General features: G+C 38.7%; 1 protein-coding gene across 1 annotated transcript; it reads right to left on the reverse strand.

Moving 5' to 3' along the window:
• Nucleotides 1-869: 869 nt before the first annotated feature.
• Nucleotides 870-19,125, reverse strand: CNIH1 (cornichon family AMPA receptor auxiliary protein 1). The gene is made up of 5 exons (XM_043472136.1): nucleotides 18,944-19,125; nucleotides 13,042-13,110; nucleotides 8,973-9,085; nucleotides 7,567-7,710; nucleotides 870-5,311 (listed from the first exon to the last, which is right to left on the reverse strand). Exons 1-5 carry the CDS (start codon nucleotides 19,022-19,024, stop codon nucleotides 5,284-5,286), a joined length of 435 nt encoding a protein of 144 aa, XP_043328071.1. The 5' UTR covers nucleotides 19,025-19,125; the 3' UTR covers nucleotides 870-5,283.
• Nucleotides 19,126-19,662: the final 537 nt, after the last annotated feature.

Consider the following 19,662-nt stretch of genomic DNA (forward strand, 5'->3'; position numbering starts at 1 on the left):
CACATCAACCCTTAATTTGTAAATAGTCGTGTAATTACCAAAAGTCTTATTGTCTCTCACCCTTCTTGCCCTGATGAGCTACTTTAATTTCATTAAAGAATACTTTAAAACATTTACTAGCACTGTTTGGGAACTTCAGACCAGAGACTCAGAATGTACCATAATATAAAAATCAGTGTTCTAATACTTTAGAACTTAATGTTTTCACTCTAAGACTCTTAAGGAAGACAGGAGAATCACATATCCTTAAGGATTTCTGACCGAAGATAATAAATGCCAAAAGTTATAACAAGGAAGTTAATTTTTTTAAGTACAGGCCGCAGTAATAGATTGACTTTTCTCATGATTTTGTTGTTATAACCAAGTACACTTTAAAATCACTCCATTAAGCTTTAAACAGTCACTGAAACTGACATTACCAAATCTTATTATCAGCTTTCTCCCAATACATAGCTTACTCATGAATATCTAAGAAGAGCAGAAAAAATATTAACATGGACTAATCAAATCCTTTAATGAACTGAATTTTCAAAGTACATGCATCTCAATTTCCACTGCCAAGTGCTAGTTAAGCCTTCCACAATGAAATGCTTGACTATTTTACTAAGTATAAGGAAAAACATCAATTATTCCATAACAAACATGGGATGTCACTACTCAAATATAATTATCCAATAAAGTTTAACAACATGTAATTCCAACATTCTTGGAAAAGAATTTTCTCTGGTTAATCTACAGGACAGCCCTCAAAACAATGAGGGAAGGGAGGCAGAGAGACCTGCTGGAATCCTGGTCATACACAAGCCAGTTAGTTGCTAAAATAGAATCAACACACAAAACTCAACCATTATCCACAAACTACACAAGGAAACATTTGAGACAGTTTTTATTAAATATACAAAAGCAAAATAAAGCAAGCAAGCTCAAAGAAGGCAGGACAACATAAGGACATTGTCTTTGGATGGTGTACAGCACCATTAAGGTTAACTTAGATTTTAACAAACCATGAACACAGACAGCTAACTACATTCTGTGTTTCCCTTAGTAGTTTTATGATCTACCTAGTCATCAATTTATTATTTAAGAAATTTTTCTTCTCCATAATACAAGAACATTGTAAACAAACAAATGTAAATGTTTAGGAAAAGCACTGTACGATAAGTTAACTTATTCATTCTTTTCTATGTCAAGATGTTCTCTACATCTTCCACAATATACATTAATAAAACTAATGTAGGGTAAAACCTTCACTCCGATCCCACAGATCACCTTAATGGTTAATACTGTTTTTCCAAAACCAAGCAGAACAAGCAGCAGAGTTGTTTACTCTTTTTAAGACATTTAGCTTTAAAACCATTAATTTTAATCAAAGCAAAATTGTTCCAAGAAAGCTGTTCAACATATCCCAAAAGAGAACCCCATTTTCTCTCTTGGCATCATCCTGCAGTATTAGTTCAGAACTATCTGCTGAGCTGTAATACTAGTGCCAGAGACTAATTAGCTAACACAGATCAATGCCTGGTTTGAGCAAAAGAGCTTAAATTATGAGATTAACATTATTAATAGTTTCCTAAAACAATGACTATGAAGTTTCATAGTTTCATGAACAATGCTAGACAAGGTATCAGTATTTCTATCTGTCCCCTTTGAGAAGTGTTGTTTCAAATATTTTGGCTGTCAAAACTTCTGATTTACAATTATACAAGTGATTATCAACAAATGCACATTTGTGAGTGGTGAAAGTGAAAGTCAGTTGCACAGTTGTGTCAGACTGTGTGTGATCCCATGGACTGTAGCCCACCAGGCTCCTCTGTCCTTAAGAGTACTGGAGTGGGTTGCCATTTCCTTCTCCAGGGGATCTTCCTGACCCCGGGATCAAACCCGGGTCTCCTGCATTGCAGGCAGATTCTTTACCAACTGAACTTTAAGTAAATTAGATATGTACTTTTATATAGAGATCATTTTAATGGACTTGATATTATCACACTGCTATGTGACATAGCCACACCCAAAATGAAAGCTGGCCCTCCTGCAGAGTGTAAGAAAAAATCCACAAAGGTCATTCTTTGTACTATGGCAATACTATTCCATAACCTCTGTCTGTAAATATATATTGGAGGAAAAGAGAAGTGTTGTAGCAAGGAAAATAATTTGCTAGTTTCAAACTATATCTACATCTCTATTTCCTTTCTATGCAATTATCTTACATATTTTCAAAATATGTTATCTGCAGAGAGCTCTATGAACACTATAAGCATAAGTGGTCCTCGAGCCAAAAATACTGAAGAGGCTTGAAAAGACACATACTGCAAACTGTTATGCATTCTGTTGCTCTGTGTGAGACTATTACCTGGGTATCTGAACTTGACTATCGGTCTGACCATTCATGGTATGAGGCTTCTCAAATGCTTTAGTACTATCTGATACACATCAAAAGTGGATTATCTGGTCATTTCCTCTCACTACCCTCTTCCCATGAAAAGTAATTCAAACTTCAAACAAATTAGTAGTTTATGTGCAGCCTGTTACCCAACTCTCCTCTACTCTGGGATGGGGAGTGGGGAGTACCAGTTAAATATTGTGAAAATTATCAAATAATAAAATTCAGATTCAGGCATTAGAGAATCTACCCCTATACCTCCTTAGCACTAACAGGACATATTGCCATGATACAGCATTATTACTCAATAGAATAACTGCTAAATAGACTACATTTGTTACATAATATTTTTAATGCAGGGCAATCTGTAGTATCAATAATAGCAAGCTGCTGATATAGATAAAAACCACAGTAAGTTACAGGCATGATTTCAGAGAGTTAGAAAGCTCTTAAAACACAACAGCAAAAGTAATTGTTAACAAAGGAAAAAAGAATTCCTAAATAAACAACTGTGGCTGCACAGGGTACAGTCTTGACTAAAGCTGGAAAGGATTATGAACCCAGACTATGTTTCAGCTGGACATGCAGGAATAACAGAAATATGACCAGGACCACCCAAACCAGATTAACAGGGGAACAAATTAAATTTAGAGCAAAGAAAAGAACCACTGGCATACTGTCAACTGCAAATAGTTTCTGCTTTTTCTTGGTAAGTGACTTAATTTCTTAAAACACTGGTGAAGGTAAAGAGCAGATATTATGAGAGCATCCAGTTACCCAATATTCTAATTATCTACATGCCTAGGACCTAACAACCTACCACAGACTGTCAATCATCCTTGAGGTATCAGCTAAGGACTACATATCTAACTTCTGAAACATGTGAAGGTGGCTTCCACAAATTGCAACCAATAAACCTGGCATTAATCCTGGAGAATACTGTGAAATAATTATTAAAAGGATGTTTGTTAAAATGCATAAAGGAATGTGGTGTTTGCTAAGAGATAGGAAGGGCTCATGAAAATACTTTGATGGGAATACAAAAGTAACTACCCCAGAAAACTTATCTGAAGTACAGAAGACTTGGCTAAGTCTCTCATGATAAAAAGTTCTTGTGAACAAGAAAGAAAAATGAGTGCATGCTGGTACAACTGGGTGGATTAGAAGCTGAATGGTTGCTTATACTCAGATCACAAGTCTACAGTGCCTAACTAGGGCTCAATAAACAATTTACTGCATGAACTAATGAACAGTCAGATCCCCTGAGGTGTGCGCCAGACTACAAAATGCAAGGTCTTTAAGCGTCTCTCGTTATGAAATGGTTTGACTCTCCTCACTCTCTGGTTCTATATCCTTTTCTTCAATGTATTTACCCCTATTACCCAATCTCAAAATAGTAACCTTCTCCCGAAGGTGGGGAAGCATTTCTTCACTAGCAGAGCGTAAAACAGCATCTAATTCAAGCGCTACTTAGAATAAGACTTGCACAAACACATCCATAAATCCCCTTGGTCATTACGTGGAATTTCTACATATGATTTTCTCCCTTGATCCTTTAAGAAACTTTGAACCACTTACACTATTTTCAATTGCCTTAACTTACTCCTCTCAAATAAACCACAAGAATACTTATGAAAATATGCAAGCCATAAATCACCTGCCTTTCAAGCAGCAGCAAAAAAACCCAAACACAAATGTATAACTCATTTCACCTTAAAACCCTGCTGTTTCAAAAAGGAAAAAAATACTTTAAACCTTTTAAGTTTCACAATAATTTTAATTAGTAAGAAAAATGATGATGCTATGCCATCAGTGTTTATGAATCTTGTCAAGTGACAACAGATGGTAATGTACTTAACCATTTAAAAATTGTCCTTTTTAGATCCAAGCATGGTATTAAAAAACAAAAAAGTAATACTCTACTATCTTCTTAAAAAACTGACAGTGATATGTCTTTTATTTGGAATAAGCAAGTTTAAGAAATAGCTATTTATAATCTTTAAAACAATGCACTGAAAATAAGTCTTAATTTCAGAGTTTTATTGTATTGCACTAAAGGAACAGCAGGATGGTTATACAATGTTCTCTCTCATTCGGTTTTGAAAATCTAAAGTACTTGCAAATTCTTAAGAATACCTTTACCACCAGATTAGAACATTTAGTAACCAATTTCTTAATAAGTAAAGTCTCACAAATTAAAACACATTTAAAATAGCTTTAAATGCATTCTTCACAAGTAAGTCAGCGTATATTTTTGTATCATGTTCACTTATGCTTAAGAATCAGAGCAAGTATATTATTCTGGTGGAAATATGGGGAAATCTCTCATTCATGCAATATACAGGGGTAGTATTTCAAGTCCAAGGGGAAAAAATCCCACTCTTATTTTTTTAATGCATCCATATATAATCACCTACATGATAGATAAGGAAACCCATGAAGTTTCCCACAGGTCAGATACATATTTTCAGTTCATCAGAAGCACCTGATATCTACAGCTAATTTATAATTAAATGGCATTTCAATAAAACCAAAATGAGCCCTATAAGTTCCTATAAACGAAAGCTTCCAATGGACTAAGGACAGTCAATAATTAATGCAATCATTCAAGGGATTATGGCTGTTCCTTAAGGAGTGCAAGTTCAAACCTGTCAACACCAGAGGTATCATTTTATATTAATTTATACATAATTCCATTTAAATTCTTTATCCAAGTATAACATATGAAAACAGTCTTTCCACAAGCAAAAAATGTGGAAACATTTAAAAAATAAGGAGTCATTTTTAAAGTAACTGATCAGATTCCATAGGCTACTCTTGGAAACAGGATCTTGCTGGATAGAATCCCTTCGTTGGTGGCTTTTTGCATGCACTTAACTGGACCAATTCTTCTAAGCGTTGTCCTAAGAGCTCACCAAAACATAGATCATGCTGAAAAGAAGAAAAAGGCTACTGTTAATTCAAACATTTCTAACTATAAAAACTAACAGTACCAAAAAGTTGAGTCTGCTTTATATAGTAAACTAGTTTGTGGTATCACAACATCACAGAAAATGTTAAGACCAATGACAAGTTCACGATACGATTTTAATCTGCGTTTATGGACTTTTGCCTAAGGTACGACTGGTTCAGTACATGGGTTGAGTTGTCCCCTATTTCCTTTCCAATTTTAGCAAGTAGAACAGCACAGCTGAAAGTTTAATGGGGGATCAGAGCTTAGAAAAGCAATCCAAAACAGCACACTGCTCCAGAGCTGTATCTAAGAATAGGAGTGAGCACCTCCAAGGGCTCACTTCATGCCAGGCCTTCTGCCAGGTCCTAGGAGGTAGGGTACATACCATTATTATCCCCATTTTACAGACAGGAATGATCAAGGAACTTTCCCATTAGAGAAAGGCTCTAGGCAACAGCAGCAAGTTTAAAAAAGAAAAGGAGACCAAAAAGCAAACTAAAAAGCAATAACCATTTGATCCTGCATGCGGGGCAAAGTGAGAGAGCACGGTTCAAGAGCATGTGTGTCTAAATGGGAACACAGAGCAAGGGGGCGAGCAAGGCTTGACAGACAATTTAAAATAAGTGAGTGGGGCTTGCCTGGTGGCGCAGTGGATGGGAATCCGCCTGCCAGTGCAGAGGACAAGGCTGTGATCCCTAGTCCGGAATCTTAGTTGCCACAGAGCAACTAAGCCCATATGCCACCAACTACTGAACCCATGCTCTAGAGCCCATGAGCCACAACTACTGAAGCCTGCATGCCTCAACAAAGAGTAGGCCCTGCTTGCCAGAACCAGAGAAAGCCCTCACAGAGCAACTAAAACCGAGCGCAGCCAAAGAAAATAGAATTTATAAAAACAAGTAAAACGAACAACATAGTGCCACCATCTCCCGGTGAACATTTTCCCACAACTCTATCATTTATTCATTCATTTGCCTTCTTTCAACAAGTATGTTTTAAGTGTCTACTAAATGCCAGCGCTGTTTCAGACACTTATTATAGAAACTAAAATATGAAAATTAACAGAAATTAAAAGGACACATGGAATTTCACTTTTCAGAACCTCTTCACTCTGTTTCATGTATGAACATCTGCAGACAATCATTTTTCACAAATATAACCTCTAAAGGCATAAAAATTCATTTTCCATAAATTTTAGTCTAGCACTTCACCCTCTTCCATAATGGAAAGTAATATGAACAAGAAATATGACTACATGCCTACCATTTTAATACTAAGCAATTCTTCAAGTAACAAAAAGGAGAGGGAAGAGATAATTTCATCTAATACAATTTGCCTCATATTTTGAAAATCGGGTGGAAATTTCTCTCCAAGTTGAATACATATCAATAAAATATGAGAAAGATGTATTTATATAAAGAAAAATTATAACTGTATTCTAGCCCTAGTTTTATTCTAGTTTTAATAAGCAGCTGTTTTCCTCCACCTACAGGACACCTAGAATGGTGGCTCTCAACCAGGGTGATTTTGCCCCACAGGGAGCATCTGGGAGCATCTAGAGACATTACTGGTTATTATCACTGGGGCAGGGGGTGCTACAGGCATCTACGGTAGAGGCCAGGAATGCTGCCGAACATTCTACAATGCACAGGACAGCTTCTCACAGCAAATTCTGTCTTGCCCAGAATATCAACAGTGCCAAGGTCAAGAAACCCTGATCGAGAGGAATGATATGAGTCCATCTCAGTATAAAAGGATGAAAATCATACTGCACCATCCTGTATGACAGAACTTTTCTTTCCTTCATGCCATACAGAGCATGCAAACCAGAAAATAAAGGGTAGAACATATAGTTAAACGAGAATGATTTTTAAAAAAATTAAACATAATCTTGAGACAGACACTGAGGCAAGCAAAAACTTTTGCAAATGCACACAACCACATGCTCTTGCTCTGCCATGGAAAATGAGGACTATCCTTCACTGGCTGTCTGAGACTCTGGAAGCAGCATCCCCACCCCAGTTTTCTGCCTCTGACTGCACACCAGCTGGCTGCCTTGACAAGCACCAGTTTAGTCAAAGTGCGTGAATTTGTCAGTGTGCACTGCGCCATTACCAGTACCACCATTCAGGACATGAGTTACTCTTCAAGTGGGTTTTAAGGTGTTCAGACCTAACGCCTGCAAATGTTTCAGGCAGCAAAGTAAAATGGTATTTTCATTTTTTAAACTTACCCATATAGGTAGTAAAAAAATGCTAGAAGATAAAAAGCTAACTTGCACCATCCTTCTTTCTGACAATATGCTAGAATATCTGCATTCATGATGGTTGTAGGATCATAGAGTCCTGGTCCACTCATCACTGGTCTACTCATATACCTGTAATAAGCACAATTGATTAGCCACTCAGAATGGAAGCTAACCTTCAAGATGGACAGCAGCATTCTTCTCAAAATAATATTGGTTACAATGAGAGGTGGCCCACATAGAGAAGCATATTTTTAGTTCTAGGTGGAGTTCTTTCCTTTTATCATCTTAATTTTAAAACTAGAGCCCCTAAAGGGGAAAACAGAGCAGTTAAAACAAGGCCTATCTGGTCTCCTCTACACTTTCAGAAATCCCAGAGAATTACAAATAACTGTAAAAAGGAAAGACAATTTTTTTTCCTTTCAACTTTCTACTTTAACATAAAGAAGCCTTCACCAAGATGTTCCAAATGTTCACATTAACCACACGGTTTTGTCCTTCTCTTTCCTTTCTCTAAATACATGAACACTTTTTCCTGAGCCATATCAGAGCCCATTACAGATGTGAAACCATTTTACTTCTAAGTATTTCTTACACATGTACTTCCTAAAGTCAAGGGCAATGACACTTTGCCTATCTGAAACAAAATATGTAGAAGTTATGAAATATGAATCTTTTATAAATAACCAGATTTAGAGTCATAAAGTAAACGAGAAAGAAAGACACACACTGTACAATCTGATTTACGTGAAGTTCAGAAATGGACAAAACTAATCTAAGTGACAAAAGATCACTGGTTCTCCTGAGGAAGTTAGAGCGTAGCTGGGATGGGTCACGAGGGACTCTTCTGGGGGCTGGAGCTAACGTATATCTTGATCTGGGTGGTGGTTTCACAAGTGTACACAGACATAAAAATCCACTGAGTTGAACACTTCAGATTGTGCACACATTACTGTATGTAAGCTATAGCTTAATATTTAAAAACCTTTTAACAAATAGTAACATAAGCTCTGTAAGAGGTATTAAAGCAGTTATTTGTTCATCCATGTGGTTTAAAAAATAAATGCCAACTACTTTCATTTAAGGGGCTTCCCTGGTAGCTCAGTCGGTAAAGAAACTGCCTGCAGTGCAGGAGACCCAGGTTTGATCCCTGGGTCAGAAAGATCCCCTGAAGAAGGAAATGGCAACCCACTCCAGTATTCTTGCCTGGAGAATCCCATGGACAGAGGAGCCTGGTGGGCTACAGTCCATGGGGTCGCAAGAGTCGGACACGACTGAGCGACTAAACCACCACCACTTTCATTTAGGTGACTAGTATGTTAAGATAATCGTATCAACCATAGTATAATTAAAATTTAATTAGGAGAAGTATTAGAAGTGTATCTCAGTATTACCTCCAAATGTGATATGCCAAGAGGGGCATATTGAGACCCAGCGTGAGCCACTCTGCCGCACAAAGAAACATGACGCAGAAGAAGGCGTGGATGAGGTACTCCGGGAGGACGAGCTGCGGGGAGAACACACCCATCACCGGTGATCAAGCACCTTGGCATTTAGTCAACTGCTAATCTGCAGGGCAGGTGGCAACTAAGTTTCCACAGTGAAAAATCACTTGTTTTCTTAGAATCAGAAATGAAAAATGCTACTGAGTTTTATTTTCATATTTAACTTCTGACCAAAAGCAGGATTATATGCAAACTGACCAGAGGTTATAGCTTGCACTAAAACAATAATATGTGACTCAAAATTTAAAACCCAAATTCTTACAACAACAGGTTTAATTATACAAAGTTACCACCCAGATTGTTCAGACACAGCTATTTGCTAATCACTTAGAATAACTTAGAATATTTTTTCTTTCCACTATTTAAAAATGATAAAAATATAAAAATGAAGTATCTGATCACATGCAACATGATATAAAAAAATTCACAACAACAAAGCTCCCTTTAGAAGTTGACACATTAGTGTTTTTGAGCCTTTAACAGAAACCAGGGTGCTACAAATACAATATTTAGCAAAACACACATTACCACAAAAGTAATTTTTCAATGGAAAGCCAACAGCCAATAATCTCAGCACAGTCGGAGTGGAAGAACACTAAAATGCACAGATGCAAACAATGTGCTTTCTGCAATGTAGGAGGGAAAAGACTGGGATCTAAACCATAAAACTGGAATTCTCCCGTTCCTGAGCTCCCATCCCTACACAGCTTTTCTGCTTCTTTCGGCCTGCTTTCTCCAGGGAAGGGCTACAAACACAGCAGACCAGTAGCGGCTCAGAACTCAAAAACAAAATACACCTTTTGATAGCAAGCAGTATTAAGTGAAGAAAAATTAGTCCAAGGAAAATGCTTCTTCTAAACGACCAAGAATTCATGCTTTAAATTATCTTTCTCATCCTAAAGATTTCAGTCTAATGACTCTGTTAAACATGAATACCAAAACCTTTCATTGCAAGTTTCAGCCAGTTTCCCACAATAAGTCACAGCTGCAAAGCCAGTTTCTCAAATATGCCTGTACTCTACCATCAGATCTTTCCTGAGGGAAAACTACAGCTGTAGAAATAATATAATTATATTACTTATTCAAGCCTTATACATTTCAAGTACTTATACATTTCCTAGTACTCCCAAATTATCCTTCCCATTCAAAGCTGTAAAGCAAAGTTTTTAATTAATACTATTTTAAATAAAATTCCAGCAAAACCAATTAATCGTATTTTCCACAAACTTAAGCAATATAATAATAAGATTAAACTCTGCACATATATATAAACATATAAATAACATGAACTGTTAAATCAGCATTGAGTTAAGATCAAAGTTAAACATCTGTAAGAAAACAAGAAAACGTCTACAGGGAAGTCTTTGAAACACAAAGACTACAACCAGGACAAACCAAGAAAAATATACATTTTATTAGGAGTTCCACTAGAGCTGCTGTTTATAATACTAGTTTAAATTACAAGATTTTTCTTTACAATATAATAAGCCTATTTCAGTTCTCTAAAAACCAACTGATCTAACAATACAAATCATCATTCAAGTTTTCATTCTACACTTCCAGACTAATGTATCGGGAGAAAATGACTTTAAAAGCATGCTGCCTACTGCTTTTAAACAGTCTTCTTTAATAAGACTGATAATAAAGGTCATCTGCAATTCTACCAGTTCTAGTATGAAACAAATGCTATACTCCCTCCCTTCTCCTCAAAGCAATCCAGAAACTTGTATTATACATCTCTCATAAAGACTAGCACTCTTCATTCCTCAATAATGAAATTTCCCCATAAGTGGCACAAAATTATTCCATTTAGGAACCAACATTTACACAAAAACTAGTATTCATAAAAAACACCTCATGCAAATATGGCTGAAATGATAGTACTTAAACATGCAAATCATAATATTCTCTAGATAAGATTCACATTCTAAAAAATAATTGTATTTGTCTTCCCCCATACTTTGGCAGAATTGTCAAAACAAATTTTCAATAGGGAAAACTGTCAGATGCACTGCTATTGAGCCAATTATCGGCACCCTATCCAAAACACAACTTAGGCTGATGTAGAAACTTCACTCTGACCCACCTGCAACATTTGGAGGTCCCAAGCACAAAGTGGAAATTTCTTTCCATTAAAAAAAGCTAGAAATCACAAACTATATGTTAAAATGAAATGAGTCCATCTTAGATTTACAGTAAATTAGGAAAACACAAGAATCTGAGGCTAAAAATCAGGCTGTCTGAGTTCCAATTCTGACTCTATGTTAGCATTGTGACCCTGAGCAAAGTGCTAGAACCTCATTAAGCCCCAGTTTATTCTCCTTTAGAGTATGATATACCCACCTCAGGACTGTCATGAAAACTGAATGAAAAAACCCAGGTAAAGATGTTTAGCACAGAGCCTGGCACCCAGGACAGCCCTCATCTGATTTCAGCTATTATTATCTTCATCATCATTTGGTTATTTGAAGTAATGAAAAGCCAATGAAAATAGGAAACTACTAATAAACAACCATCGAAGGAGAAATTTCAGTTCAACTTCTTGGTAACAATTAAAGGTTAAGTTAAGACGTTTTACAATGAACACTACTACTTTCCAATGAGAAAGCAGATTTATCTTATATTTTGTTTCATAAAAGTAGAGAAATGGTTAATACTTTTAACTGTACCTACATCAAGTCTTATTGTATCAGTTCTTTAAAGACAAACTAGGAATGTATTCCATCATGCCTATTTATCTAGGAAACAATGATAAAGAAGCAAATTAACTTCACAGACCCTTTCCAAATAAAATCCCTCTGGCATGCCAGTGTTTCAGTTTTACACAGCTCAAATCTATATATGTTCTCATCTTCATTAAGTAATTTTTAAAGATGAATTAATAGTCTATTTCTTGAAGACATACACACTGCTTTCTTACAAACAACCTTTCGGTTTCTGGCCAGTTCAACAAAAATCAAACCTACAGTCTAAAGGAGAATCTCCCTGAATGAGCAAACTAAATGAAGTAAAAATAAACATATGGCCCCAAGCACAATGGGGCCACATTATAACTAAATCCAGAAGAGCTCAGAACTTAGTGTAAGACAGTTCTGTTTTAGAAATTTAGACTGGAAATACTAGAAATAACTCTGTAGACATTTGTATATAAATTGTTAACCACAAAATTCTGATAGCATGAGTTGGAGGGTAAGCATTACTCCAAGATCTCAGAACCTAAGAACAGGGCTACCCACGTAAAAGGTTCTGAATAAACAGCAGCTGAAAGAGTAAGTAAATTCCAGAACCAAAGACAAAAGTAGATATGGTACTAAAGGCTCCACTTACAGACTATCTCAGAGTAAGTCACAAAAGAATCATCATCTCACCTATTAAAAAGTCATTTCAGGTTAACCAACTTTCAAACACTGCACCTAATAATCTAATATTGAAGTGCCTATAGCTATAACATTTTTTAAAATGCATGAGCATTTAACAGCTTTCCCTACTTGACTGGGCCAGCAAGCAAACATTTGCATAAAATATGAAATTTCATGAAATCAGAAACCTCAACAGGCATATGAACAAGCACACTGAACAGAACAGTTTACAAATACAAATGCCTAGCCCTCCCCATGAAATGAATGCAGCATTAAAACATTAAACTAAAAAGCAGTACACACCTTTAATGCAATTTTGACTCTTTTAATCTTTTTGACCTTTTCAACTGTCTTTGGCCGACAATGTAAAAAGCAGATTGGAAGAATGTTAGTATGACAGCTGACAAGATCACCAGCAGATTAATAATAGTCAGAATAGTCAAGCAGGACAGGAAAAAGAATATTTTTTAAAATTCTGCCTACTTAAAAAAAGTACAAATTTATCATGCTACTGAGAATACTGGCCATTTTCAAATTATATCAAGTTAAAAGCAAAAACAGTTTAAAAATCTAGAGAAATATCCTATATTATAACTTACAGGATTCAGGGTATTACACTGGTCTATAGGATTCTTGTAATCAGTCTTCAGCTCATCAAATGCTATAATCTAAAATAAAAATAAAATAGTTAGGATCTCTCACTTTAACAAAAAGTGGCAACAAACCTGCCCCACCAAGCAATAATTGAATAAAGTTAATGAGGAAGTGTACTAACTTTACATGTACCAGTTTACAGTAAACACAGTATGTGCTCATTAACAAATAACTAGAATCACATTTAAAGAACTGAAAACATGTACATCATTATCACTAAAATGATAAATATCTTCAATTTTCAATTTTTTCAATGCCTCCACTCAAGTTATTTTCTCTGCTTTGAAATGGTCTTTCCTTCAGCCATAATTATTTACGGAAACCCCTCTTTATCATCCTAAAAAACACTCTTCCTGTGTCAACCCCTCCCAGTAGATTTCCCTGACTTCCTCGGGCAGAAATAACTGCATGCCTGTCTATAATCTCCACAGAGCACAGGGCTTTATAAGGCTACCGGGCTGGCATTTCTCATACTAGACGAGAGGATTTAAGTTCAGGTTTATGCCCTCCTCCAGACTCTGTGCCCCTCAGGGTGAAGTGTTTTTACTCATCTGTGCATGTCCACCTCCGTCACAGTGTTCAGTAGGACACCAGAAATGGACTCGCATGCTTCAATTTGTTCCCATTTGTGTCCAAACACATATATTTCAAGGGCCTGCTTTGATTTGGAAATTTCAAGAAATGGCCCCAGAATCACAGCATCTGCACAGGACCAAAGTCCAGGTGGGACACAATGCCATCGCAGGCTCCTGCTGCCAAACACCCTGGCATGGGCTTTGCACCAGGGGTTGTTCAGGAGGGGGGACTTTTCCAGTCCTTCTGCCTCAAGGGGCATCTGATTCTAGTTCACCTTAAGGCACCACACAGGAAAGAGTAGGCCTGTTTAAGGCCACTACAAAAGTGATCAGTCTGACCTTGTTTCATGTCCTCAGTATATTCCTACCACGTGCAGGTCCTTTCATCTGGTCACCAAACGAAAGACTAAAGAAGGGTAAAGCCCAGGTTAAGGCCAGCTTCTCAGGGTGTGATAAGTGAAACCGTTACATACGGGGTAAGGGGGGAAAGAGCTCACTCACTTAAAATACATGGCAAGAGTAAATCAACTAAAATCAACTTTAATATAAATAAATAAATGAACAAATACATTTTTTTAATCATACCATAAAAAAAAAAAAAAACATGGAAAGAATCACAAATTATTCTGTCCAAGAAATAGACTCACAGACTCAAGAGAATGATCTTAAGGTTGCCAGGGGGAAAGGATGGAGGGGAAAAGATAGGGAGTCTGGGATGGACAGGTACACACGGCTATATTTAAAATGGATAACCAACAAAGACCTACTGTATAGCTCAGGGAACACTGCTCAATGTTATGCATCAGCCTGGATGGGAGGAGAGTTTGAGGGAGAATGGATACGTGTATATGTATGACTGAGTCCCTCTGCTGTCCACCTGAAACGACCGTAACATTGTTAACCTGCTATACTCCAATGCAAAATTAAAAGTTTAATTTAAAAAAATACATCAACGGGGGCTAAAAATGTTTCTGTCCAAACTCTGAAAAGAAATGTGGCATTAACATTTAGGGTCAATGAACACAGAATTTCAAAACCAAAATGCACGAAAAATCAAATTGGGGCGACACAACCCTCTGTGGTGTTCCATGTCACAAGAAGAAGCCGAAGGCCCCGAGTTTATGGGGGAGCTATTTTACCTGCTGCCACTAATCACCCAAGGGACAAAGAATTCAATCCGCCCTTCCTCTGGTGCGCTCGAACCAGTATCTTTATATGTGAGACAGTGCTACTCAATATTACCAAAAATCACTTAAGTCATATATTTCTACCTTTTAATATGCTGGTTTAAATCCTTAAACCTTAATCCTTGAATTCTGTTAAAATCCTTAGCTTCATAAAAAGATGAATTTGATTTCTGGAATTTTTATAAAATTCACCAACCTGGCCTAATAAAAATTCTAATGCAAACAGAAATGGAAGGAAATTAATTAAACATTAAAATGTAAGCTCCACGAAAGCAAAGATTTTTGCTGGGTTCACTACTCTGTTCCAGGGCCTAAAATAGCGCCTGGCACATACTTAAGTGTTCAATCAATATTTACTGAATAAAAGCGGGGGAAAGGGGAAAAAATAACCCTATGCTTAAAATACAGAACTCACCAAAAGGCATTTTCCCTTGGGATTCCCTGATAGCCCAAAGAATCCGCCTGTAATGCAGGAGACCCTGGTTCAATTCCTGGGTCGGGAAGATGGGCTGGAGAAGGGATAGGCAACCCACTCCAGTATTCTTGGGCTTCCCTTGTGGCTCAGCTGGTAAAGAATCTCCTGCATGCCTGAGACCTGGGTTTGATCCCTGGGTTGGGAAGATGCCCAGGAGAAGGGAAAGGCTACCCCCTCCAGTATTCTGGCCTAGAGAATTCCATGGACTATACAGTCCATGGCATCACAAAGAGTCCGACACGACTGAGTGACTCACTTTCAATGATCCATAACACACATACATGTTAAAAACACAAGTGTACAATTAAAGATATAAATTTATGATGTTTTATAGATATTATTGATGTTGAAGCCGAAACTCCAATACTTTGGCCACCTGATGCGAAGAGCTGACTCATTGGAAAAGACCCTGATGCTGGGAAAGATGGAGGGCAGGAGGAGAAGGGGACGACAGAGGATGAGATGGTTGGATGGCATCACTGACTCAATGGACATGGGTTTGGGTGGACTCAGGGAGCTGGTGATGGACAGGGAGGCCTGGCGTGCTGCAGCTCATGGGTCGCAAAGTGTCAGACACGACTGAGCAACTGAACTGAACTGATAGATATTATTAGTCAATTATCTGATATCAGCTGTGATATACTCTCAAGAGAAATGGCAACCCATTCCAGAATTCTTGCCTGGAAAATTCCATGGACAGAGGAGCTTGGTGGGCTACAGTCCATGGAGCTGAAAAGACTCGGACCCGACTTACTGACTAAACCACCACCACCATAAGCTTTAAGACAAGGACCATGATCACATTTACAATTACTTCCCTTTAACAAGATCCAATTTAAAGCAAAGTACGACACTTGTGCTTAAACTTTTTTCCCACTGGACATCATCTTCAGGTGATTTCAAAGGATCTTTTAATGAGTTTGCTGCTGAATGGGTTTCTGTTTGAGTGCTATAAGCTAGAGTTGTCAAAACTCTTCTGAAGAGACTCTTAAACTAGTGGTTTTCAAATCTTTTGTGACTGTGGGTCTGGACAAGGATATTCACAAAATTTTCCACAGAAGCTCAAAAACAAAAATAAATAATTTGATGCACATCTTTGGGGAATGACTTCTGTATTTTTAGCTTTCAAACAAGCCTGTGCTCCCCAGCTCTGTTCTCCAAAAAGCATCAAGCACATGAATTGGGACTACACTGACAAATGTAACCATCAGCATTAAAAAAAAATCCTCCATAGAACAGTTAACATAAAGGAGATTTTTTAAATTTATACTTGAAATTTCCAGATGAGTCTTCTCACAGATACTTAAACTACCTAAGAAAACAAACTGAAGGTTACATAGATAACAGAAAAATTAAAACTATGTCTTTATTTAGAATTTTCAATTTGTTCCCAAAGGATGCATAATCCTCTGAACTACTAAGAAATCCCTAAGGACGTAAGCTCTCCACTAATCTGAGTACAAACAAATTTTTAATTCTATAACAAGGCTTAGAACTATCTGTGCGAGCTGCATGCTAAATCACTTCAGTCATATCAGACTCTCTGCGACCCTATGGACCAAAGCTCACCGGCCTCCTCTGTCCTTGGGATTCTCCAGGCAAGAATACTGCAGTGGGTTGCTGTGCCCTCCTCCAGGGGATCTTCCCAACCCAGGGATCAAGCCTGTGTCTCTTATGTCTCCTCTGGTGGGTTCTTTACCATTAGCACCACCTGGGAAATCCACCCCCCCTCCCCAAATACCTATTTCACCCAAACACATATTCATTTAAATTGCCCATTTTTTAAAAGTGCAGTTCCAGGTTTTCTTTAAGTCAAACACAATCTAGTTCAAAATGTAAGCATCCACAGCTCTAAGAATCCTCATCAGCTCATCAGAAAACAAGTGCCCATGAAGCAGGAAGTGATTAAATCCTCATCTACAGATGACAGGGAACCACACATTTCAGTTTCATCAGAGGCTTACTAAGGCAGAGCTAGTTTGCATTCTGAAATATCTTTATTTATTAAGGAAGAGTCAAAGAAGAGTCCAAAATGCTCTTCAAGTTATGGGTTCCTACTGAAAAGCATTTCCAGGGAACAGTTACTTAACAGCCTGCATAAGCATTCCCCACTATACAAGCAGTTGGGTTTCAAATATTTATAAACATAATCACACTCTTTAGCAAAAGGGAATGGATTTAGATTTTTTTTTTTTTTTGGCACACAACACTGCTGCCACTTAAATCACTCTGCTCCTCTGTTCCATAACAAATCCTTTCTATGGACATGATGAAACCTGACTTAAGATTTACATAAGAGTGAACCGGCCCCATCATCCAAATTAAGACCAATATTCCAGAAGGTATGGAGGGCAGAGCAAACATAAGATAAATTTTAAATGAATGCTGATTTCCAAAAGGCTGCTTCTAATCTTATGTTAGAGAAACAGGAATCCTTAAAAAATCTCTTGAAGAGGGCTTCCCTGGTGGTCCAGTTGTTAATAACCTGCCTTGCAATGCAGGAGACACCAGTTGGATCCCTGGTCCAGAGACCCCACATGCGGCAGGGCAACTAAGCCTGCATGCGGCAACTACTGGAACCTGTAAGCCCGAGAGCCCAGGCTCCAAAACAAGAGAAGACACTGCAATGAGAAGCCCACGACCACAACAAAGGGCAGCCAAAAATAAATTAAAATATATATATAACTTGCAGAACTATTTCACAGAAACAAGAATCCGTAAAGATCTCTTGCAGAACTATTTCACAGAAAACTTAACTTGTTCCTTACAGGAACCAGTAAGGATGTGCTTCTGTACTGCAACATGATATGAGTAAAAGAAGGGGGGAAAATTGTCCTAGAGAAGCGTTAAGTTTTCTGAACATTTTCAAAATCAAATTGAAACTATCTCTACTACGTCAAGCTACTCCGAATACAGAAGTGGCTAAGAAGACTTGTCTCTGGAGAAACTCTGTAGGTCAAAGTATGATTTAGAGGAAAAGTTCGGATTTAAGGTCAACAAAGTAATCAATTCAGCCTGCATCAAAGTTCACCGGGCAACAAGAATCCGGGGAGGAAAAAGTGATTTTACTTGAAGTGCTGAAAAGCAGAGTTGGAAATTTATCTAAAGTAGATTACAATTATCTCATTTGGGCCACACTCCTGTGAATACCCGAAAACAAAAGCAATCAGTATTAGATATTAACAATAATTAGACAAACTTCATTACGGCTAAGCACGTAGCACGCCTCTCTGCGCCCTTGACATCCTGCTGGTGATGCGAGCCCTCGGGGATGCGGAGCGGCTTAGCTAAGCGCTATCCCGCAGGGCCCGTCGGCATCGCGGCCGCCCCACCCGGCGCGGGAAGAGCAGCGGCGCGCGCGGCCTGCGCCGGGACACCGCGGGCGCAGCCAGCCAACCGCCCGACGCCTTGACTCCTCCTGGACCTGCAGCTCCCGACCCGGGGACGGAGGGGCGCGTAGAACCCTGGCCGCGCGGCCTGCACCGCCCCGGCCTGGCCCCATCCCCGGCGTGCCGACCTCCGAAGACCGTGGCCGCCCAGACCACGGGCCCGGGGCAAGAAGAGGCTGCGCCGCCACCTCGCCCTCCTTGCCCCGGCCCCGGTTACTCACGTGCCAAATGGCGAAGAAGATGAGTGCGGCGGTGAGCAGCAGCGCCAGCATATAGCAGAAGGCCGCGAACGTGAACGCCATGGCCGGAGAGAAGGCAGCAGCGCCAGTGCCAGCGGAGAAAGGCCGCGCAGGGCCCTCTGGGTAAAACCATTCACTTCCCGCGGCCACAGCCCACACAGCCGCTTGCCACCGCCTCCGCCGCCGCGGCCCCTGCCTTCCCAATGCGCCTGCGCACCGGTCCCGGTGCAAGGCGCCCTCCGGTGGCCGGAGTTCGCCATGCACTTATATTGTTGGCATAGCGGATTGATTTATTTTGTTTACTTCGCTTATTTATTCTTTGAACAAAAATGTTCATTGAATGAGTACCCAGTATCTTCCAAATACTGTGTTTCTCCTTTGAGATACAAAGAAGAGTAAAATAATACTTGCACGGAAAGAAGTTAGTATAATGCCGGAAATGAATATGTAAATAAATCATTACTGTGGCACGTTGTGAAAGGTCAGACCACAGCAACCAGCCCGCCCTGGAGCGTCCAGGAAAGCATTCCTGGAGTAGGCGTTTCTTAAGCTAAAGCTAACATGTTGGGTAGAAGTTGTCCAGGCATATTTGTCCAGGCTATAGAATCAGCCTTCCAAGGAGACGGTTCAACGAAAGCAAAGGCAGAGATGAAAGTAAGAAAAAAAGCTCAATGTCTTAGGTGAAACCACCTTAGCAGTTC

Source organism: Cervus canadensis, chromosome 6 (genome assembly GCF_019320065.1).
Source record: "Cervus canadensis isolate Bull #8, Minnesota chromosome 6, ASM1932006v1, whole genome shotgun sequence".
In the NCBI taxonomy this organism is placed as follows: Eukaryota; Metazoa; Chordata; class Mammalia; order Artiodactyla; family Cervidae; genus Cervus; species Cervus canadensis.

Bases quoted from the DNA above. Each gene is read 5' to 3' on its own strand.
- CNIH1 (XM_043472136.1), bottom strand. From the start codon at position 19,024: ATGGCGTTCACGTTCGCGGCCTTCTGCTATATGCTGGCGCTGCTGCTC. The intron at 13,111-18,943 runs GTGAGTAACCGG...TTTTTATTTTAG, and splicing joins TCTTCTTCGCCATTTGGCAC to ATTATAGCATTTGATGAGCT. The intron at 9,086-13,041 runs GTAAGTTATAAT...TTCTCCCCGCAG, and splicing joins AGTGTAATACCCTGAATCCT to CTCGTCCTCCCGGAGTACCT.